At 38.9% G+C, this 22,753-nt stretch overlaps 1 protein-coding gene across 1 annotated transcript; it reads left to right on the forward strand.

The window, feature by feature from the left end:
- Positions 1–32: 32 nt before the first annotated feature.
- On the forward strand, positions 33–14,019 carry LOC136767284 (retinol dehydrogenase 10-A). The gene is made up of 6 exons (XM_066721066.1): positions 33–895; positions 1,882–2,117; positions 10,401–10,499; positions 11,260–11,405; positions 11,988–12,119; positions 12,250–14,019. The coding sequence occupies exons 1-6, from the start codon at positions 613–615 to the stop codon at positions 12,371–12,373; spliced, it is 1,020 nt and encodes a 339-aa protein (XP_066577163.1). The 5' UTR covers positions 33–612; the 3' UTR covers positions 12,374–14,019.
- Positions 14,020–22,753: the final 8,734 nt, after the last annotated feature.

Here is a 22,753-nt window from a genome sequence, read left to right on the forward strand (position 1 = left end):
CCAGGCTGGTTTAAAAACAGAGTGAGCGCAGAAAATGCTCAGACTTTTGACAGGCACAGTAGTGGCGGCCGGAGGGCAAGACAGAGGTAGACAGTCGCACGGAGGGCATCGCGACTGAACTGGCATTATAGCTCTCCAGAGACCCAGTGTGTCTTCAGTACTTTATTTTGTTACATTTTAAGTGTAAGGGAGTTGCATTGACGGCTGTCCAGAGTCTTATTAGCTACTAAGTATTTTGTTTAGTTATCTTCACTGAATCGACAGTGGCTGTGATAACATTATTGTAGTGGCTGTAGCTGGTCATTCTATAATCGCAAGCCTTATATATCTAGTTAATAAGTTACTATACACAATAACGCTGTCTGCTCTCCGACCAAAGCGCTTTTAATACTTAATTGAGGCAGTTTTTAACTAGCAAGGTAAATGTTGTGAAATAAAACATTTTGTAGCTCACCAAGTACTAGAGAGCTTTTCGGTGACCGGTTCGGTTATATTCCTAGTGTTTGCATTTCCAAGGTGGACTGTCCTGTCAAAGTCTGTAGAGAAATATTGTGTCTTTTATTGCGAATTACACTTGATCTCGTCCACTGTTGACACCGCGGTGCTGGCAGTATGAATATCTTCGCGGAGTTTTTCGTGGTCACTTTTAAAGTGCTGTGGGCTTTCGTGCTTGCGGGGCTCAAGTGGCTGGTGCGCCCGAAGGAGAAGAGCGTGGCCGGGCAGGTGTGCGTGATCACCGGGGCGGGCAGCGGCCTCGGCCGGCTCTTCGCCAAGGAGTTCGCCCGGCGGCGGGCGGTGCTGGTGCTCTGGGACATCAACAGCCAGGGGAACGAGGAGACCGCGGAGATGGTGCGGCAGATCTACCGGGAACTGGACAACCCCCTGGTCAAAGAAGGTAACGTAACTTCCCAGTGACCCTCCGTGTGTAAGTGTGCTGTAACTTGAATTATTGGTGCCTTGAGTTTTCACGCATGCAATCTCGATCATCCTGATGTACGATCCGTGGGAAGCTACTTGGTGGTAAGCTACTACTAGGATACTTTGTGACTGGTACTTGGATACCATTATCTGTAGGTTTAAGTATGTAATAAAGCAGATTCGGGATATTAGTCCGTGCATAATACAAAATAAACATAATTTACGCCACTTTTCTCAAAGGTCTCGGTTGTAAAATGGCAATAAATGTCCAAAAAGGCATTCTGTAGCCCATATGCAAAAGGTATTGTAGAATCTGTTTTATTTGTGAATCAATTTGTTTACAACCATCGTTTAATCGGTGGAATTTATTAGTTTCTGTAATGTAGCCTGTGCAAGTTTATGGTTGAGGGCTTGCATGCATATTTGGACTTAATATCCCTTGTTGACTAGTGTTGCTTAATTTGTGAAGGTTGTTAAATAGATTTGCTCTTAATAGTCCTATTGTGACAAACTTTACATAAGGGCTCTGCAAAGTTGGGTGAAGTCCAGCTGGCAAGACGAGATGCACGATCCCCTCTGTGTCTGAAGCACATGCACTTTATTCCCTGGTCTTCATAGCTTGTTACAATTATACAGCTGCAAATAAGTGCCCTCTTGCTTAGTAGACCTAAGTCTTGGATGCAGTTTGTTCTTGCATACCAGTGCCTGTGGGCTACAGTGGATTACTATTGCATTTATACAGGCACATTTATACAAGGCATCTGGAGTTTGTTGCTGGTATTGTTAAATCTATGTATTTTAATTACCAAAATTTGGTTGAGTCCAATTATCCATAACTTGGGCATTTAAGTTATTTTGATCAGAGGCACAGTTTAAATGGCTAAAATGGTTAAGATGATAGTGTCATTTTTAAAACAACTAATCTAAACATGCAAGGGTTTCTTTTTCTGTGCTTCAATGCAGGAGCTGTTGATGGTGTTGAGGAGGTTCCTCCATTCCAGCCCCAGGTTTACACCTATGTGTGTGACGTGGGCAAGCGGGAGAGCGTGTACATGACTGCGGAGAAGGTGCGCAGGGAAGTGGGAGACGTCAATGTGCTGATCAACAACGCGGGTGTGGTGTCTGGCCACCACCTCCTCGAGTGTCCGGACGAGCTCATCGAGAGGACCATGATGGTGAACTGCCATGCGCACTTCTGGGTAAGCGTGAAGACCTCTGTGTGTGTTCCTTTTCTGTCTGTCAAGAAAATCATGCTATCCTGTTTTAGTTTTGGACAGTTTGTCCAAACTTTTAAAATCCTGCCTCAGGGATTTGTGGGCACAGTTTAGCATTAGTTGTATCTGGCAGCTCATTGCTGTATCAGCATAACCCTTGGTTTCTGTAACACTTTTTCAAGCACCCAAGAGGAAGCTGTTTCAGATTTTTCTGTTTTTAAAACTCTGTTGCACACAGGCCTTGCATGAGGCCTCAAGTTGGCGTGTAGCCTGCATGTTTACATGTGGCGCTGACTGGAATTTATTGAGCAATGCTTCACATTTCTGTGATTTATGAAGAGCTATTTCTTGGTCTATTGAATATGTTTTAATGGCTTTAAACCAGTCTTTTTAATGTAGGCTGTGTTCACCACTGCATTGTGTAACTTTCAAAGCCTTTTTGCATACTCTGCTCTGAAACTGGGAAGTTTACTTTTTTTAATGAATTTTACTCGCATATGTATTGCAGTCTCTGACATGCACCAACACTGCTTCACTATTTTAATTTTAATCCATGTCTTTATTCTAGATCTATATATATATTCTCCAGTGGCTTTTTTGTGAATCATACTTCTTGATAAATGCTTAAATAGTCTCTGACCTATTCAAGTAGCTTGTTTTGTATTGCCCATCTTACAAACTGAATTATTTGATTGTGTAGGTCTTCCAGACAATATTTTTGATTGCTTTTCCATTCTGATATTATAAGGTCATGCTTTTCTTTACCAGTTCTTTAATTCAAAATTAATTTTATGACCTCAAAAGGTTAAGTGTTTTACATGGCCATATATTTTAAAATAAATGCACCCTTTTAGCTTAATTAGCAATGGCATTATCCTATTGTAATGATATTGTATTGAATTTTGTATCCCTTGCTCTATCCTAGAGATGCAAAATGGGACCCATTGTCCAGTCCTTCTGTCATTCTCTTAGTTTTTTAAGCAAAACCACTAATCCATTCTATGCAAACTCACAAAGACCATTTGGAAAATTAGCTGCAGTGAACTGGGACATCCTAGATCCTGATATTCAAATTGTAGGTATTGCATCTGTGCTATAAATTTCCGGTTTGCTACTGCATGCTTTCTCTTAATCACACTATGCTTGTACATCTGCCAAATTGAGGTTCATTGAGGAAGGGAAGGGCAAGGAAATGTGTAACAATTGTAACAATTGCATCACAGCTGTCTCTTTAAATGGAAAACATAGGCTGAAAAGTGTTCTAGGCCTTTTTTTTTTTTTTTTTTTTTGCTTCTAGTGATCTCAAGCCAGTTACTTTTAACTTTTGGATGATTCATTATGGAGTTTAATATAGGTACATTTCTACAAGGCTTTTGTTAAAGCTGAAGCCTATATTTAATTTGTCTATCTTGTAGTTTTTCCCCGTAGATGAAACTTCTAGACTACTTGTTGAAATTTGTATACAGGAGAAGCTTAAGGAGTTAATGGTAACATGTTTAATATAATGACTAAGTGCTTGTAGAGATTAACTGCCTTGACTGTCATTTGAATAACCTTTAGTTTAGTCCTTTGAATGTTTTGTCTTAACCATTTTATTGATATGATCAGCCTCAATGACATTTGTCTTGGGTGTCTTCAGCATTTTGAGAATACAAGTTCATTACATGTTATTTAAAACTTACTTAATGCCACATCATCCTCTGGTACATGACATTTGTTTTGAGACCTTATTGCTTTCTTCTATTCAGGTTAATCTTGCAACTAAGAGCGGTCAAACACAAAAGTACCCCTCCAGTATTGTTTTTTGTAAGGCCACCCCTGTTGTAAGTAGCTTGGCATTCTGTTGTAGATCTGATCAAATCCTGAACTATGTTAACTGTTAATTATTGCTGCTTTCTCAGACCAAAAGAGTTTCAAATTAATCCTATTGGAATATGACAGGATTTAAAATTAATGGATGAATGGTATAACGCAGCTTGGAAAGTGTCAGAGTACTGAATGCATTAAGTGCTTTGATACAGGATGACCTGAGTGACAGACTGTAAACTGTATTGGAAAGTATAAAACTGAAATTGGCTGTGGGAATGAACTTTTAATTATAATGGACTTATTTGGCACTTGTTTTGTAGGGGTAAATAAACCAAGCATTCCATCATTCATTTTGAATCTGCTGCTTGCCAACATTGTACTCTGAAAACATTTTTGGTAGCCTTCTTGTATGTCCATTACATACAATCCTAAATATCATAGTAATAATACTTTATACTATATTGGGTATCCTATTTAAACCCCATAAACGATGTATGGCAGAACCTTAGTGGCAATTTTAAGTGTTGTTGAGGTATACTGAGACTGTGGTGTCACTTCACTATTGAAATTAATCTTAATTTATTTTAGTGATTTATACAAATGTTTGTCGTGGGGGGGGGGGTGTATTGTGGGAGTCAGTTTGTGAGGTTTAGACCATGCTGAATATGGTTTCCATAAAAACTTGATTTGGGGATATGATTAAAGAAAGCTCTAATGAAAGGGCAAACTGACAGTGAGTGGAGAGTGATCAACAGTTAATTTTATTTTCTGGAAATAAACCTGTTGACCCAGATCATTGATGTTTTCCTGTATCTTTAACTAACCTGCATAGATATCCCTCAGATTGTTTGTGGCCCTGAAGGTATATAGTGCTTATTTATTTAAAAAGCAGTGGTTTCCATGCAAATACTTGGCAATCAAAATATGTTCATCCCTGGCCAGAGTTGAATCAGTTCTGTATAAGTGTTTTTCTAAGGAATTGTCCTCAATTTAAACTGAGCGCTGCATTAGACCAATTTAATGTGTGTGTGTGTATATATATATAAATAAACTAAACCTGGTGAGCCCTCGAAACATGGGCTTTGGGTTTCTGAATTGCAAGGCTTACACTTCCACAGATCACAAGAACATGGGTCATAATCTTGTGCAATCTCCAAATTGTGCAGTATTGTGCTTTCCTAAATGGTTTCCTTTTCTAGCTAGCCTAATTAGTCGATGGATTGTCCAGAGTACAGTGTTTGCTCAGTGGACTTGTTTGGCCCAATTCACTCCATAACCTCATTGACTATCTGTATCACATTTTATGCTCCATGCTTCACATAAAGTGAATACAACCAGCTGTGATCAAGCAAATTGCCTTTGCCTCACAATAAGGTCGGGGGGAGTGGTTTACTGTTACATTGACTAAGTATAGCAACATGACTAATTGTGTAACATAAAAGGAAAAGTTCAATGAAAAGTGCAAGTGCTGCTGCATTCCCTTCCACAAAGCAAGTCAATGCATCATTTAGTAGTCACGGTAGAAGGGTTAAGTGATCCATCCTTGTACAGGGTGTGGGACCAGTTGAGGCATATTAAACAACTTCTACTATTTAAGGAAACCAATTGGTAAGGAGGGTTAAAGTTCAGTTCGGACATTGATGCCGAGGATGACTAAAGACTCTGGATTTGGATTTGTTCTAATTTAGACCTACAATGTATTTGATTGGGAAGGCTGGAATTTGTACAGTAACCTTAAAAGGGCTTTTATTTGACAGTTTCTTGTATGATACTTGATTTGAGATATTTAAAGGTGTGTGTGTGTGACTTTGGCCTACTATTATTGTAAGAGTATAGCATTGCACAAATGGTTTGCTTTAAATCTGTACACCTTTTACATTCTTAGTGGTGCAGAGAAATCTGTTCCATTAATCACTATCGTTGCTAGGTTTCACAGGATGTTTTTACGTTTTTTACTTTATTTTATAACGTTGGTTTAGGCCATGTCTGTGCTGACTGTGAATGGACAATTGCATCTCCAAAGGGAAGAGGGAGGTTTTTCCAGCTGGATGACAGGTTTGGGATTTTGTGGTGGGAATGTGGTACATTCATAGAAGCCAGCAGGAAGTCAAGCAATTATCTTAACACGGTCTTCTGCCAGTCTTTTTTTTTAACCCCACCCCCCCTTTCCCTACATCACACAATGGCCAGCAGCCCAGGTTTTAGAAGGGCCCTCTGCAGCTGCATATTCGTTATTGCTATAGTGACCACTGACTTTGGAGATTTCCTTAGTCCGAGTAATTTTATTTTAAACTGACTGCTTGAAATGCACAACAAAATGCTCATCTATTTTACTGAAGTAGGAACTGGCAAATTTCCTTGTAGATGTTATGGTGTTCCCTATACATTTTCTGTTTTATAGTAGCTTTTACTTGTTGCCTATCGTCAATTCAATGCTAGACTAACATGAGTCACAGGCAGTTTTGATCAGCTCTAGTAATTCTGTTTTTAGACTCAATTCAGGTTTACATGCAGTTCTTGCCACTTTCCATTTATTTTTGTTTTCCTGCATTCATACCTGTACAGTACCAATAATCATTAAGCAGGGGGTCTGAAAGTTAGTGTGCATATCTGTGACACCTTGGGTATCTTTTGAGAATGAATGACATTTCTAATTTGGCCAGAATGAATTGGAATTGAAAGCAAAGTCTTGGCATCCCCTTGCTACGATGTGCCTGGTGATCATTTGAGGAGGGGCATAGGAAATGTAAGGAGCTGGAAAAGCCCCACTGAGAAATCTTCTCGAGGGAGGAAAGTCTTGTACACAAGTGAGCTGGTAATCGGGAGCTGGTGCCTGACCCACTTATCTGACAATTGGTTTCTTGTCTTGGGGATCTGCTTGACAAGATGCCAAGTGACAGGAGCCAAGTTCTCCAAGCAGTGCTCCTGTCCAGCCAGCATAAAGGGAGCGGCCAGGCAGAAGGGTCTTACTTGAGTAGTTTTATGGGCTTCTCAAAGCAGGAGGAGGGAATTGTGCACCTGTATTCTGCTTGTTACTTGCCTTGATGCTGTTCACGTATTCAAGTTCTGGCTTAATGAGTCATGTGGATCTCTTTGTTCATCAGTGCATGCTCATTTAACTGCTCCATGTGTAATTTCCTTTTTGCTTTGTAATTGTAACCATTAAGCCACATATGTACTATTGGGGGTTTCTTTAAAAATGCAAATCGAAAGGTTCTATTTTATTGTTCCCTTGAATGTTGAATTAGCTTGTGCTGCTTTTTTTTTTTTTTTCCTTTTCCCTCTCTCTCCCGAACGGATTTTCTTTTTCAATTTGATAAATGTAATAAGGAAAATGTAATATGAATAATTATGGAATTTTGGTCTTCTAACTTCTACTCGGAATACTTTTTTCATTTTATATCGCTGTACTGTTAAAATTACTTGAAACTGAATTGTCTTTTCAGCTTTCTTGGAGGAAAGGGAGGCCAGTGCCCCCTCTTGCCCAGTTTACAATATCCCTTGACCCAGTGTCTTTACTTACTGGCAAGGCTAAATTTGTTTACACGCTAGATTTAAAATCCTAGTGTTCCATCATAGCTGGCAAAACCGTAGTGATTTTAAAGTGAGTAATTGACCTAACCATTCGATAAGCCTATTGGCTAATGTCCGCTGCATTGAAGTCCTCAAATAAATTGAACCTCTCCGAGCTTTGTATCCATTAACCATGTCCTACGTATTCTTTTTTTTTTTTTTATGAGCAGGATGGAAACAATTCACATGATTGCAGTTATCTTGCCTAGCATTTGCTGGACAGCGTCCCCATGTTCAGAGAACCGTTTCAATTTGGGCCTTGACATAATACATTTTGAAATCACCTTATTCTTTGAGAGAAACATTTTCATGTCATTTGTTGGTAATCTGTTATTCAGATACAGATTAAGTTGCATTTAGGTAAATTGCTTACACCCTGACCAGTTTTTAAACTCCTCAATTATGAAGTGACGTGTTCTTTCAAGATGTCTGCTGGTAGGAATCCAGGGATGTCTTTGAGTCTGCTGTCTGTCTGATGGTCTAGGCAGCTGCTAGAGGATCTCCTTCCTTTTAAGCTGTGATGCAATGGAAGCTCCTTTAGTTGGCATACATTGCAATAGAGACATGATGTGTGAAGGATGTCACACGGCAGCCTCCAGAACACTCATTCTAGTGTGTACACGAGTGCACTCGACCTTACACTTGTGTGTTTAGGAGAGGAAAGGTGGCATACAAATTAGGATGTGTTTGGTAGTCTGATGCTCTAAATTGCACAAGATTTCCTTTGCAGTGCTTATTTGTATTGGCCATGGCAACCTTTCTGGAGTTTGTGTCCAAAAAGCAAACTTCATTGAGGTTTCCAAGCTTTACACCAGAACAATGGTTTGGTCATGCTAGGAATATAACTGCCATTCTTAAATTCTGATAATTAGGCTTTAGAACTGTAATAAGCATCATCCAATACAATACCTAAGCAGTAACCAAAAGTGCATTCTTGCTTTTTGTTTCCCCTTCTATAAAGAATTGTACTCTGAAATGTTTTGGCAGCACAGACTGCTTCTGTTTACAGAAGGGTGACTAATTAATAGCCATCTGGTGTCCCTTAAACACCGTATTTTTGCATGTTCCTGTTGAATGTACAGTTACACTAATTTAGGGTGACACTGCAGCTGTGAGATGCTTTGTGCAGAAAAATCCACTTGAGTTTGTCTCAATTAAGAAGCGCAACAGGCATGTAACCACCGCATGGTAAAGGAAGCTCTCTGCTGTTGGAAGTTAATTTAGCGTAAACGGAAGCGTTGAGAACCAATTATAAAAGCTATGAAGTAAGACATAAACTCCTGTTTGGTTTCACACATTTTGTGTCTAGGAGGTCATTAGGGCCATGCTGACACACTGGCCTTGTCATGAGAAGCATTGGCTTCTGCAGACTGGTTTGAGCTAGTGCCATTCTGTGTTTCATAACTAATGCTTTTTCTTGAAGATTAATTTGGAAATGTAGGTTGTCCAATTGTGGCAAAATAAATGCTTCTGTGCTAATCTCCATGGTGCCAAACTGTGTTTGGAATTTGCATCAAATGTTTTTTTTTTTTAGATGCTACTTGACAGTGAAAATTTTAAATGGCCTGCTGGTTAATTTTATGGTCTCCATGTGCCAAACCAAGCTTTTTTTAAATAAAACCACTGGCACTAGCCCTTCAGTACAGGAAGATCTCCAGTACTGCTTGCTTTGTATTCCATACTGAAGCTAAAACTGTGCTCTGCAGACCTGTGTAAACTTCACTACTCAAAGATCTTTCAGATGGACCACTTTTCCAGTATATTGTAGATTGTCTTGAATACTTCATGTGCCAGGGTGGTTCTAAATGCAGCTGTCTGGAGGTTGTTTGCCAGGAAGAACGGCCTTCTACTGTTTATGTAAAAGCACAGGGGTTATTTATAAACTGAAGAGTACAAATGAATTTACATTTTTATCCCAAAATTCTGGATTTTGCTTAAGGAGAAATAAACATTATGAAGCGTTTATACATTTTACACTTCTAAAGCCTGTGCAAACTTGTCAGCCTTGTACCGTATCTATTACTCAGGTTTCTGACAGTGCTTATCTAGATAAGGTACAGACTAAATTCCTATTCCAATATGGGTAATGTACTACATGGTACCAAAATGTCCATCGTATGTGTAATGTGATGTTGGGAGACCTGGAATGTTTTATTGTTCTTGGCGTTCGTGTTTCATGGAATGCCATCTAACTAGCATCCACTCAGTGCAGTACAGTTTAAATACTTTGGTTAAACTCGACAATGATGAGGGACCAAAAGGCTTTTTTTTGGAAGCAAGTACCCGGGTTTTGGAGCTGCCTTGGCTCTTCCTGCTTGCTGAGTGAGTTGACAGACCTCAGTCCTGAGCAGGGAGTTGTTCTGCGTGCTGTCTGCACCTCTTTACAGCGCAGCCCCTGGGTTTGGCACTAGATCTGTGTGGGAAAAGGGCTTAGTCAGACATTGGACTGCATGACACTTACAGATCTGCTTCTGTTTGAAGTGGAAAGTTGGAAAGTGAGATTTATTTTTTATTTTTGTGGTACTTGCAGCCAGACTGACTATCTCGCTATTGGTCTGAGGTAATGTGAATTTCTTCTGTGCTCTTTGAGACTCCACAGGATCTGGAAGACCCCAGGATCTTAAATTTATGATGCACCAGAATTTATTTTTTCATCCTTCCTCCAAATGTATTCTGCATTGTTGCTTTAAAGCAAAACTATTAATTTTGCTTATTAAACTTAATAAAGCCTGTATCTAACCACAGATTAATCTGTTCCTAATATAGTATGGGCATATAAATGAGATCGGTTTCTGGCTTTTGATCTCTATTGCTGGTGACTGCCAGAAACTTTTTTTTTTAACTTGAGTTGCAGCAGTTAACGCTCTTTATTTTCCTGATTTTTAGACCACCAAGGCATTTCTTCCCAAGATGCTTGAGATGAACCATGGACACATTGTGACAGTCGCCAGCTCACTGGGATTATTCAGCACAGCTGGTGTGGAGGTTAGTACACTGGATTGCCAAAATATCCTTTTGGCAGCAGAAAATCCCCTAATTGTTTAGATAAGTATGTGCTGACTTGCTGCTGTGTGGTACAAATGTTTACTAATAAGTCACAAGAACAATTGGGGAACAATCTGTTTTCTGTATGCATTTGTCTTGTAATGTGTTGCCAGTGCTGTAACTCCCCTGTATAAGTGGTCCATGAAAACCAGTGTACAGGTTCTCGGTCTGTGCCTCCATTCATGGCCTGGGGCGTGCTGCCATAGTTTTCTCCAAGCTGTTGTGGCGTTTGCTTTTATGATTGTTTTCATAGCTGTAAGTTTGCTTTTGTTTCATAAGTGAGGCTGAAAGTTACTTCAAAAGAAGCCTTGGCACGTTGGATTTTGTTCTCCCTTTATTTTAATCCAGAAAGGTCTTTTCCATAGCTTTGTGATTGTGACTCTTCTAATGTGGGTACAATCAGGCCTTTTTATCCATTAATGTTTATTCATCATGCATCTGTGTTTGCCAGAACCTCTTTGAAGATTATTTCCATGCTAAACCACATCAAAAGATTCTTACTAAGCTGAACCTTCCTTTAACATACAAAAAGAATAAAGCTAATGAAACTGAAGAACTCCCAGTTATGTCATAAAAGCATGAGATGCTTTTTGCACACAACGGGGGAAGAGGGCCTAGGGACAATTACTAGTGTTTGTCTTTTAATATAGCATTTTAAAGGCTGCTTTTTTCTCATTAGCTCTCCTTGTTTTGTACCTAGGATTACTGCGCAAGCAAGTTTGGTGCTGTGGGCTTTCATGAATCACTCAGCCACGAGCTCCAAGCCTCTGAGAAAGATGGGATTAAAATGACTCTGGTGTGCCCGTATCTGCTGGACACGGGCATGTTTCAAGGCTGCAGAATCAGGTAGGATATCCCCTCGGTTTTATCATTGCTAATCACTTTGTATTGTGAAGGGACTCCTGAAGTTGTGTGGATGTTAAGTGTATTTTTGTTTTGTTTTGTTTTGTACTTTAAATTACAATTTGTAACCATGCTTTTGTGAAATTGGCCTTTGGTAAATGCCAGAGGCCACGCCAAACAAAATATTTAAGAAACCCTTCTATAGATCAGTCTCTCTCCTTTTAGGCAGTTTTTTTTTTTTTTTTATGAATACTTTGCTCTTTATGCCACTAATAGGTAATGTAAGGTAAACTTAACAGAAATCCCCTCAGTATTTCATAGTGATAAGCTTAAGGTATTCTGCGGTCTAGTCATTCAAAGTACATAATTCTGTTAAAATGACAAGGCTGCTGGGAAATTCCTCATCCCTACATGTCCAAATAACCATCAAACGTTATTGAACCATATAAAAACTAACACTCATTCACTAGCCATTTACCATGTGGCAGTGTTTCTAGTCTGCTTTCCCTCTGAAATCACTCCATTTGGATGGTGGTGTTGGTCTCCTTTTTTCTCCCTCAATATCTAATTTCTCTTCCCAAACAGGAAAGAGATTGAGCCGTTCCTCCCTCCTCTGAAGGCTGACTACTGTATAAAACAGGCCATGAGGGCCATTCTCACTGACCAGCCCATGATTTGCACGCCTCGTGTCATGTATATGGTCAACTTCATGAAAAGGTACACTCCCTACTCTTCAGTTATTCTTTAGGCTATATGGAAATGGCATTCATTTCTTGTCTGATTTACTTAAAACGGCTGGGGGATACCTAACCTTTTTAATACTAAGGAATATATCCTTTTCTTGCAGCATTTTGCCATTTGAAGCGATTGTGTGCATGTACCGGTTTCTGGGAGCAGACAAATGCATGTACCCGTTCATCGCCCAGAGGAAGGAAGCCATGAACAACAATGAGGCGAAGAATGGGATCTAGAGGCACGCCTCCCACTCGCCCACGGGCTGGCGGCCCTGGAGAAGAAGGGTTAGACCACTGAAGGAGCGTTCGCAGAGACTGAATCATGACTGGTGCACTTGCATTGGACAGATGCAAAGGTTTACCATATTGTTCTTCTGGAACAAAGAAAGCTGTGTACTACACTAAGATTTTATTTTCTTCCCATGGTTTGTTTAAAGAAACCTGTCTATATACTGTAATCTTATTAGATATTGACCATAGTTTTGAAATTATATGAAAAGGTATTCCATTTACTATTTACTTAATGTAGTCACAAGCATTATTTAGTGTATCCGTGGAAATATACAGTATGTTACTGTATGGAACAGCAAATCTCGTCACTTTTTTTGTTTTTGTAGACATGCACTGTAATTACTGACTTTTTATCCCACACTGCCAACAAAAAAGTGCGGTTCTTCATGGCATTTCACCACTTCTGCTCAAAACACTGCAAAATGGTCTGGAGTTCGACAGACGGCATCTTTTATGGTATTGAAGGGGATGGCGATCAACCAATCAGTGTTTCCCAATTCATCTCGACACCAGATCTCCACATTCCCTTTGGGAGCAAAAAATGGATACTTACAACCACTTTTTGCAATAGAAATGTAAGTTGGATGTATGTGTAGAACTTGCAAAAGCATATTTTAGGTGGGCTATGTGCATTTTGTCATTAATTACTGAAGCCTACTAGTCGGCCAATGTGCCTTTTGGTTTGTGCTGCTCTGTTAATGAAAGGGGGAAACTGTGGATCAATAGGTCTTGGTTCAGTTTCTTCATGGAGAAGGAAGAAGTAGTGCTTTTGCATTATTAAGGAGATGCCAGACTTAATATTTCTGCTCTTCATGTAGTCTGGGGGTTGTACAATTGCAGGTCAATTTCCAAACTTGAAAGCACACATCTGTACCGCAGTGCCAACCACAAGCTGACTTTTATTTTTTTATTTTTTATTAAATCTCTTGCGTGCTTTCCTGCCTTTTTGTTTGTCTTGTTTCAACATGGAGAAACCCAAACATGTTAACGGATTTCTCGATGCTGCTTGTGTGAGGGTCAATGTTTATTGTAGGTCAGAATACATGTGAGCAGAAGTGAATCTCTAGCTTTTTCTTTTATTTTATTTTCTTGATAAAAGACTTTAATACACTACTGACTTTCTAAATCTTGTTCTGAGAAATGTCATTTGTCAGTGTCATTAAGTTTTTTTTAAATATAAAAGACAAGCTCATGTACAATGAAATGTGAATGTTCATGCATCTGTTCCTTAAACCACTGTTGTGAGAACCCAGAACATGTATAATTATGAAACTGGATCTTTAAAAGGGGCAGGGGAGGGGGGTCTTGTGCTATGTATTTGGATAACTTATTTTATTTTTTTGGGGGGGGGAAATGATTTTGAACGACATTCCAATAAGCAATTATTTCCTTCATTGACACATATGAGCCTAAAATCTCTACCTCTCTTAATTTTATGCCATTTGTTGACGGTAAGATATATATATAAAGCTTTTTTGTGTAATTCTTTGTAGAACAGCTCTTTAAAGAAGCAATGTATATGTGGTTCTTTCAATGATGTTTAGTGTCTCTACCTAACTTAAATTAATAAAGCAATTTAGATTTAAAACTTGTCTTGTTCTGAAACAGTAATTCATTTTGTTTTAATGGTATTCCCTGAAATGAGGACTGTGGCACATGGAGGTTGCAAAGACCATCAGAGTTCAAGAACTTTAATACATTGGAGAAACACAACCTGTAAATACAAGGTCCTTTAATACTTTTCAACTTGAACAGGACTGTGGGTCAAAGTTGTAGGTGTGCAACCCAAATGTAGCATAGTTTAACAACTTATGATGGAGGGGGGGGTGGTTTTTAAAGTCTTCGTGACTGTATTAAAAAAAAAAAAAAAAAAAAAATCTATAAAGGGGGAGCTACAATTCCACTAAGGTTCCGGTCTGTAGGATCCCAGCCCATCTCCCAAAGTGAAACCGGTTCATTAGGGGTTTTGTTTAAGGTGTGGGGGGGGCTTCACTGTCAAGTGTTTGTACCGCTGTGATCTTCTGCAATGTAATGTGCCTAATGCTCAACTGTAAGCCTACAAACTGTGGTGTTACAGCAAAGGATTAGGTAAGTTGTGAACAATTTAAACCAGTGGAAATTGGTACCAATTATGTGAATTTCTTCACATTTAAGTGGACCTTGTGACCTGTACACTCACCTAAAGGATTATTAGGAACACCATACTAATACTGTGTTTGACCCCCTTTTGCCTTCAGAACTGCCTTAATTCTACGTGGCATTGATTCAACAAGGTGCTGAAAGCATTCTTTAGAAATGTTGGCCCACATTGATAGGATAGCATCTTGCAGTTGATGGAGATTTGTGGGATGCACATCCAGGGCACGAAGCTCCCGTTCCACCACATCCCAAAGATGCTCTATTGGGTTGAGATCTGGTGACTGTGGGGGGCCAGTTTAGTACAGTGAACTCATTGTCATGTTCAAGAAACCAATTTGAAATGATTCGACCTTTGTGACATGGTGCATTATCCTGCTGGAAGTAGCCATCAGAGGATGGGTACATGGTGGTCATAAAGGGATGGACATGGTCAGAAACAATGCTCAGGTAGGCCGTGGCATTTAAACGATGCCCAATTGGCACTAAGGGGCCTAAAGTGTGCCAAGAAAACATCCCCCACACCATTACACCACCACCACCAGCCTGCACAGTGGTAACAAGGCATGATGGATCCATGTTCTCATTCTGTTTACGCCAAATTCTGACTCTACCATCTGAATGTCTCAACAGAAATCGAGACTCATCAGACCAGGCAACATTTTTCCAGTCTTCAACTGTCCAATTTTGGTGAGCTTGTGCAAATTGTAGCCTCTTTTTCCTATTTGTAGTGGAGATGAGTGGTACCCGGTGGGGTCTTCTGCTGTTGTAGCCCATCCGCCTCAAGGTTGTACGTGTTGTGGCTTCACAAATGCTTTGCTGCATACCTCGGTTGTAACGAGTGGTTATTTCAGTCAAAGTTGCTCTTCTATCAGCTTGAATCAGTCGGCCCATTCTCCTCTGACCTCTAGCATCAACAAGGCATTTTCGCCCACAGGACTGCCGCATACTGGATGTTTTTCCCTTTTCACACCATTCTTTGTAAACCCTAGAAATGGTTGTGCGTGAAAATCCCAGTAACTGAGCAGATTGTGAAATACTCAGACCGGCCCGTCTGGCACCAACAACCATGCCACGCTCAAAATTGCTTAAATCACCTTTCTTTCCCATTCAGACATTCAGTTTGGAGTTCAGGAGATTGTCTTGACCAGGACCACACCCCTAAATGCATTGTAGCCACTGCCATGTGATTGGTTGGTTAGATAATTGCATTAATGAGAAATTGAACAGGTGTTCCTAATAATCCTTTAGGTGAGTGTGTATATATATATATATATATATATATATATATATACGGTGCTTTGGAATGTGCTGTAGAAATGGCTGCAGATTCCAGTGAATGACTTCACAGTGATGTATTGTTTAGATGAGTGATTCATGAGAATTGCTTTTTTAGGAAGTTTTTGAAATTGGGAAGTTCTATTTATAGTTTTACTACAGTTGTTCTTTTGGATTATGGTTTGTACCTCAGTATTTTCAATAATACAGCCTTTCCTCTCTTTTTTGAGTTCTATTTATAGAATATATAGTGCACAAAACGTAATGAAAAGTTACAAACAATGTGGTTTTGTTTTAACCTGTGTTTTGTAAATACATTAATTAATTAAAATTCATATAAAAAAAAAAGAATCCATTCCAATAGTTATGTACAGAATATTATTCTATAGTGTATATATACAGTTTAAGTACAGATAAACTTGTTAACAAACTTGTTGCTGGCAGACCTGTGTTTTTAAGACTAACATTTGCATACCTTCCAATTTATAGAGGGGTGTGAGATTAGAGATGTGATTTCAGCTCCAATGTGTTATGTTGCTTATTCCTAGTTTGGTGTTTTCAAATACACTACAAAAAAGTATATAGCTGTGTTCATTTTTGATTGTAGGGGGGGGGGGGGGGAAGAGCTGTAATTCACCAAAGCACTTCTGTTCTATGTATAAGCGTAACCATTGCAATACAATGAATATAACCAAATGCTTTCACAATGCAGTCAAACGAGTCTCTCAAAATAATGAACCTAAAACAAACACCTCCCAGAAGACAGATTTAATCTTTAGTCCCTGTAATTAGCGTGGACAGCTCGGAGCCTAACTGGACTGTTCCTCAAACTGTTTTTGTAGTGTGTTTTCCTTTAGGGAGTACATTGACAAATTGTTCATCCATTCACAAACTGCATTCCCCTCATTTCCATGCTGATCAATCATTCAATTAACGCCCATCAGCAAACATCACACCAGACCTGGGACATTTAAGATCACAGCCTGAGAGCGAACAATCACCCCCAAACACAAGCCAGTCAATTGTGACTGTAGAAGCCCTTCACATTGTGCGATCCATATCCAAGACCTTTACAAAAGTCCCATTACTGTTGCGTAGAGTTTTTAAACCATATCTATGATGACACCTTTATTTCGCACTAGATTATTTAACTGAATGTAGTTTTAACTGCGAATTGTGCATTCCTTTAACACATCCTTTAGGACTTGAGACATTTGTAGGACAATTGTTTCATGACCATATTCATGACTAAGACAAGAATGCCTTTTCTGTGTAATCGCCAAAATAACCACGGACATCATTTGAATGATTTGGAAAAGTCATATTTTGTTAACAGCCTCACCTCGTGAGAATATGCTTTAGGCAAAACGGCAAATTAAATAAAGCAAAACAAAATAAAAATATTGAAAGCACTGCCAACCCAAACTCAATAGGTTAGTGGGAGAATAAAAAGTTCAAGAAGTTCAAGAATCCCTCTTTGCCTCCTCTGGGGATCCGAGTCAAGAGCAGTCAAAAGCCCTGCTAGGGTTTCACAGTATTTAACTCTGACGTGCTGAAGAGGAACAATAAGTGTGCATTAAACCAGTAAAACAGGATGTTTACAAATGAGAGGAGGCCATTCGACCCATCGTGCTGTGAGGTACATACGAGCATTACATTTCACCTGCTTTATTTATATAATGAGTTTGGACATTATTGAGATCTATCAATCTATCTATATCTATATATAGCCAAATTGGCATAAAATAGTGAAAATGGTCTCTCAAATGATAGTTGGTCAAGGGTATTTGTAGCCACAGAACTCTACTCCACAGATTAACATTTCTAATAACCGAGTCAGGTTAGAGAGAGCATTGTACAACACTTGTACTCATTAACAATGAATTTCCTAATAGAAATCTTAATCTAGAATTAACTTAATTAACTAAATCTATGGGGGTGGGAAAGTGGACTTTCTTGGACCTAATGACACAGTGAATGTATTATTATTTGTATCCATTACAAAAATCTATATTTATATATCATATATTTTCAAAACAAGATAAAAACATAATGGTAGAATACAATTTGAATGAAGAATAATAACACAATAAGAGTAACTCCTGAGACATCCAGTGCTGTTGTGAAGCAGGATACTCTTCTGGGTTAATTACCAGAGGAACTCAGGCGGTTCTGTTACAGACAGATGACAATGGTGATAAGGGTGTGTGCAGGATCTGCAGCACTGTTTTCTTCCATTTGATAGCACTGCCACAGAGGAAAAGGTGTGCATATGGCAAGATACCGAGTTTCTGTTCAGAAGGAAGATATATGTTCTCCTGCGAAACTGACAGCTCATTACCACCAAATAATTTCAACATGGTCAGAGTGGTCTGGGCACGCTCTCTGGGATTTGTACTGTATATTTTTCTTCTCTGATCTTGGTTGTCCTGCCAGTAGAGATTATGAAGGGAAGATGTCAATGACCTTGAATTGAGGGAATTAGTGAAGACTTTAGATTACAGAAATACAAGCTTTCATTTCCCGTGACCACAGTGTCCTCACAAGGATGTTGAACCATGAATGTGTTTCTCTGAAGGTCCGCAGAAAAAAAAAAAAAATGTCTGTCTGACATTCACAGGACATTAGAAGGGCTTCCTAATGAAGCATTCTACCACACCGATCACTGGGGCATAGGAAGGGTCCAGAGATATATTCCCCAGCACGGTTTAAGGTTTGTTCCTAATTTACATCATTCGGAGTTAATCATTATATTCACTCACGTTCTTGCTTTATTATTCTATGCTTTCAGGTTAAAGGTCTCTTAACAGAAGCCAAGGGGTTACTTAAAGCAAACCAGGGCCTAACGTTGCTTTTTAAGAGTACTCAAATATATTCAGCCGGACGAGACAGTCAGCATAACAATCAAAAATAATTTTAGTTACACATTGGCAAGTGTGTGTGTATATGTGTGTGTGTGTGTGTCTTCTCTTAATAATCCTGAGAATCTGATTTCTTCAGGGTGGGTAGACAGGAGAAAAATTGGTGTTTCTGATTTGACAGCCTAAAACAGGCTTTCTATTGTGGTTTTAAACCAATAAGATTACATCTTGGAGACATCAATAATTTCGCCTCTAGTTACCGAAGGTTACCGAGGCATGACTAATCAGGGAATGAAGTGCTTTTGTGGGGATTAGTTTTAATACAAAAGGGAGAGTTGTCATGGAAGCTTTAATCTTTCATCAGTCAAAGTGACCACTGAAGCATCAGGCTGTAATATGTGGAATGAAGGCTTTTTTCCACTGTTACATAAAGAAAGAAGATAATTATGACTGCACTTTGCTTTAAATGAGCAGCACAGGTGAAAACCCATCATTTATTACCTGTAGGAACTGGGGAGAAAATGGTTTAATGAAGACTAAATCTCTGAAGAATATAAGCCTACATAAATCCAACCACAGAGCTATTTTACACATATCTGTTAGTAAATAAGTCTTCCTGGCTTCCATTAGACATTGATTTTTGAAAATAATTGTATTGACCATGCCAGTCTCTTGGAAAGATGGGTAAAACACTTTAGGCTCATAATATATGTAGCCAATGAGTGTTTAGAAAAGTCACAGTTTGTATACATACAGCAATTGACTACTCTGTCTTCCTTAGATAGAGGATGTCTAAAAGTGAACACTATTCATGGTTTCTTCTTCTAGACTGCCAGTGAAATAACATGGAATCCAGCTACTGAAACTCAATTTGAGAGCAAATCAGTTTAACTGGACATTAGTCAGATGTCACCCCAGGCCTTCAGAGTTAGAAACATCCTGCGTGTGTGAGTAAATAGTAACTGGATGTTGTGATAGTCCCTAAAGACTATTTGTTATTCATAATGCCTGAGCATGCGGTGGGAGATATATACTCGGAGAATGAATGCCCAGAGGTGTATTTTACTCATCCACCTGCTGACGTTTTAAAGATAACAACCATTTAAGCAATATGTAATCTGCAGGCATGCCAGACCAATCTCAAATGTCAGAAAGGCACAGATGGATATGAGTAACACATCACTATCAAAAGGCACAAGGCAGTGATGCATTGAAAAAACGAATGAGCACATGTGTCTTATCTCAAAGAAAGCAGTGGCGAGATGAGATTTCCTGGCACTTCTTTTTTAAAATGGCCATTTTATTAGGTAACTCTGACAAAGTTAACAGCAGTGAGAGAAGTAAACACCACCAGTCTGTGTATAACATTAAAAAAAAAACGTATACAGGTACACCGTATATAAATTCCTTGGCGCTCCACAGATGCAAAAGACATTCCTGGAATTCATCTAATCCTTTTTTTCATTGGGAAAGTGAACTTACAGTAAACTAAGCTTCTCTAAGAAAAAACTCTAACAAAATCACTTTGAGAGCTATTTAAGACGACTTCCCATAAATCATTCATAATTCCCCAGTTTGTACTCACATAATAACAGTATTGAGGGATGAAACCAGTTCAGGAATGGGGATTTCTTTTTCTGTTCACACACAAAAAAAAACAACACAATAACCTTGCTCTCACTTCGCAAAAGATAACAAGGTATTAAATCCAGTGAGTGGCTGAGTGAGGAATCCTGTTAATAATCTGCAGATAAACTAGAGTTTCCCCACAAAATAAATAAATAAATGGAAAATCCCCTGTTACACATTATACAGTGAGCCTCCCTTGAATAATACAGCGTCCTTGGTGCTAGCAGTTGCATCATTCATCCAGCCTAAATACGGGCACAATGCAGGATTACATTTCCTTTGTCTCCTGCTGGGATTTCAGTAAAGAGAGAGAGTGTGATGTACAAGTTTATGCAGACTGGAAATCCCGTACTTAGTAACACATCTAGGTACAAATAAAACAAACATGCAGTCTCTTAACTGCTCTATTATATTTTTGAAATGTTCTCAAACATGGTTGACCAAGAAACTAACAGAACAACAAAACAAGATGCTACATCGAAACTGAAATTGCTTCAGGCTTTTGACAGTCTAGGTCAGCTAGGGAGATGTGGCTGATAAGTATAAGTCGACTAAACCCTTAACAAGACAAAATGATTGAAGGCAGATTGAAAAACAAAATATTTCACTTCAGAATGAACTGATTAGGTTTAACAATAACAATATCGTCTTACAATGAATTATTTATTTTTGAGAGACTTAAAGTACATTATTACTATACCTTCCCCCGCCCCAGGTTTAAAATGAACATGGGGTACATACCGATAATGCCCAGTACAATTCTGTTTACCCTGCAGTTCTTTGGGATGAACTCTTAAGTTGCTCATAAAACTGAAACATGTTTATAACTTTAGCAGCAAATAAAACAGCATGGACGAGATAGTTGACGGCCCATTTACAATACATTATCAAGTCTTCAGAAGGTTAAATACAATGACTTGTAGGCAAAAGTAGGACAGATGAATGAATCGATTGTTGGTTTGTTAATTAGGTCAGGGATCGATGTGCTTCTACTACTGATTGAAATAAAAAGACTTCTGAACCAGGTTGTGAAAGAACGTGATCATTAAAAGAAGGATTCTGACATGAGGTTGTCACGGGTTGGTTGCAAAAGTAGATGGGTACTTCAGGAACACAGTGACCCTGATCACACTTCTATAGTTTTAAAGATTAGAAGTCCAGGCCAATTAACAGATCTAACCCTCAGAGAACACATGTGGAGGGGCCAAAAGAGAGAATAAAGGTAGAGTAATCAGACAAAGGACGAGGATGGACGGAAGTGTATGAATGAGGGTGTGCTAAGTGTATTCCTCACAAAGACACAGACATCTTGATAACTGCTGGAATCATTCAAACAGCTCCCCCACAGCCCACCTAAATTGACGAATAATTGTCACATCAAGCTATAAATTCAGTGTTTCAACCCTATCCCATGCCATTATATTACTATACATTTGATATACTTAACAAATGTCTTAAACATTGGGAAAGAAAAAGTGAGGAGTAAAAAGACAACTAAATATAAAGCCACCACTGACAAGTGTCTGCATCCACACAGTTATCTTCTTCGTGCTGACACAAGACAGCCCTCCTTAGTGTTGACTCACCAAGTGGGCAAATTTACGTCCGTCATCATCTTAGTCTTTGCAAAGGGTCTATCTTTCCACAGCATTCTCACATTAAGGTCAGGAAGGGGTGTGTTCGATGTCAATTTCACTCTTCCTACCTGCTGTCCAAGTATTTGTGAAGGAATCTGGTGCAGTTTAGTATAACTTAAATGATGTGCCCGATTCGCACCCTCAAAGTGGCAACCCACACATATATACAGAAGAAGAAGGCTCAATATATGAGATCACATCCTAACAAGAAGACAGACAGTATTTAATGGGTCTTCATAGTGGTGTGTGTCATCTACAGTGTATAAATTGAACACTTACAAGAGACAAGCATGACCCCTGATCTGGAACCAGCAAATTCTTCATGTACATTGTCCTGTACACCCCGTCTCTCACATTTGTTGAGGAATAAAATGAACTGCTGGTCACATTAAACACTGATAGTTGTAGAGTAGATAGTGTTGTGAAAACCAAAGACCAAAACCAGCTTTTAAAAACAGATCTGGCACAAGTAAAAATGATCACCACTTGAACATGTTTGATAAACACTTCTGGACATTTGGATATGCTATATTTTACATATCCTGTTGAACAACCAACTAGACGTTCTTAAATTTTAACGTAATTCAATGTCATCCATATGGAGTACTAGGTGTCAGTGATTTCTGCTTTACATATTTTCTATGAATAAAATATTTAAAAATATGAATTAAAAAAAATAGTGAAATGTATAGCCTACCTGTTAATACACATATTACATCCAGTCTTGGAGGAAGAATATTTTACATCCCTTCCTTCTCACATGAAAAAAAAACACAACACCAGAG

This window comes from Amia ocellicauda, chromosome 2, assembly GCF_036373705.1.
Source record: "Amia ocellicauda isolate fAmiCal2 chromosome 2, fAmiCal2.hap1, whole genome shotgun sequence".
Classification (NCBI taxonomy): Eukaryota; Metazoa; Chordata; class Actinopteri; order Amiiformes; family Amiidae; genus Amia; species Amia ocellicauda.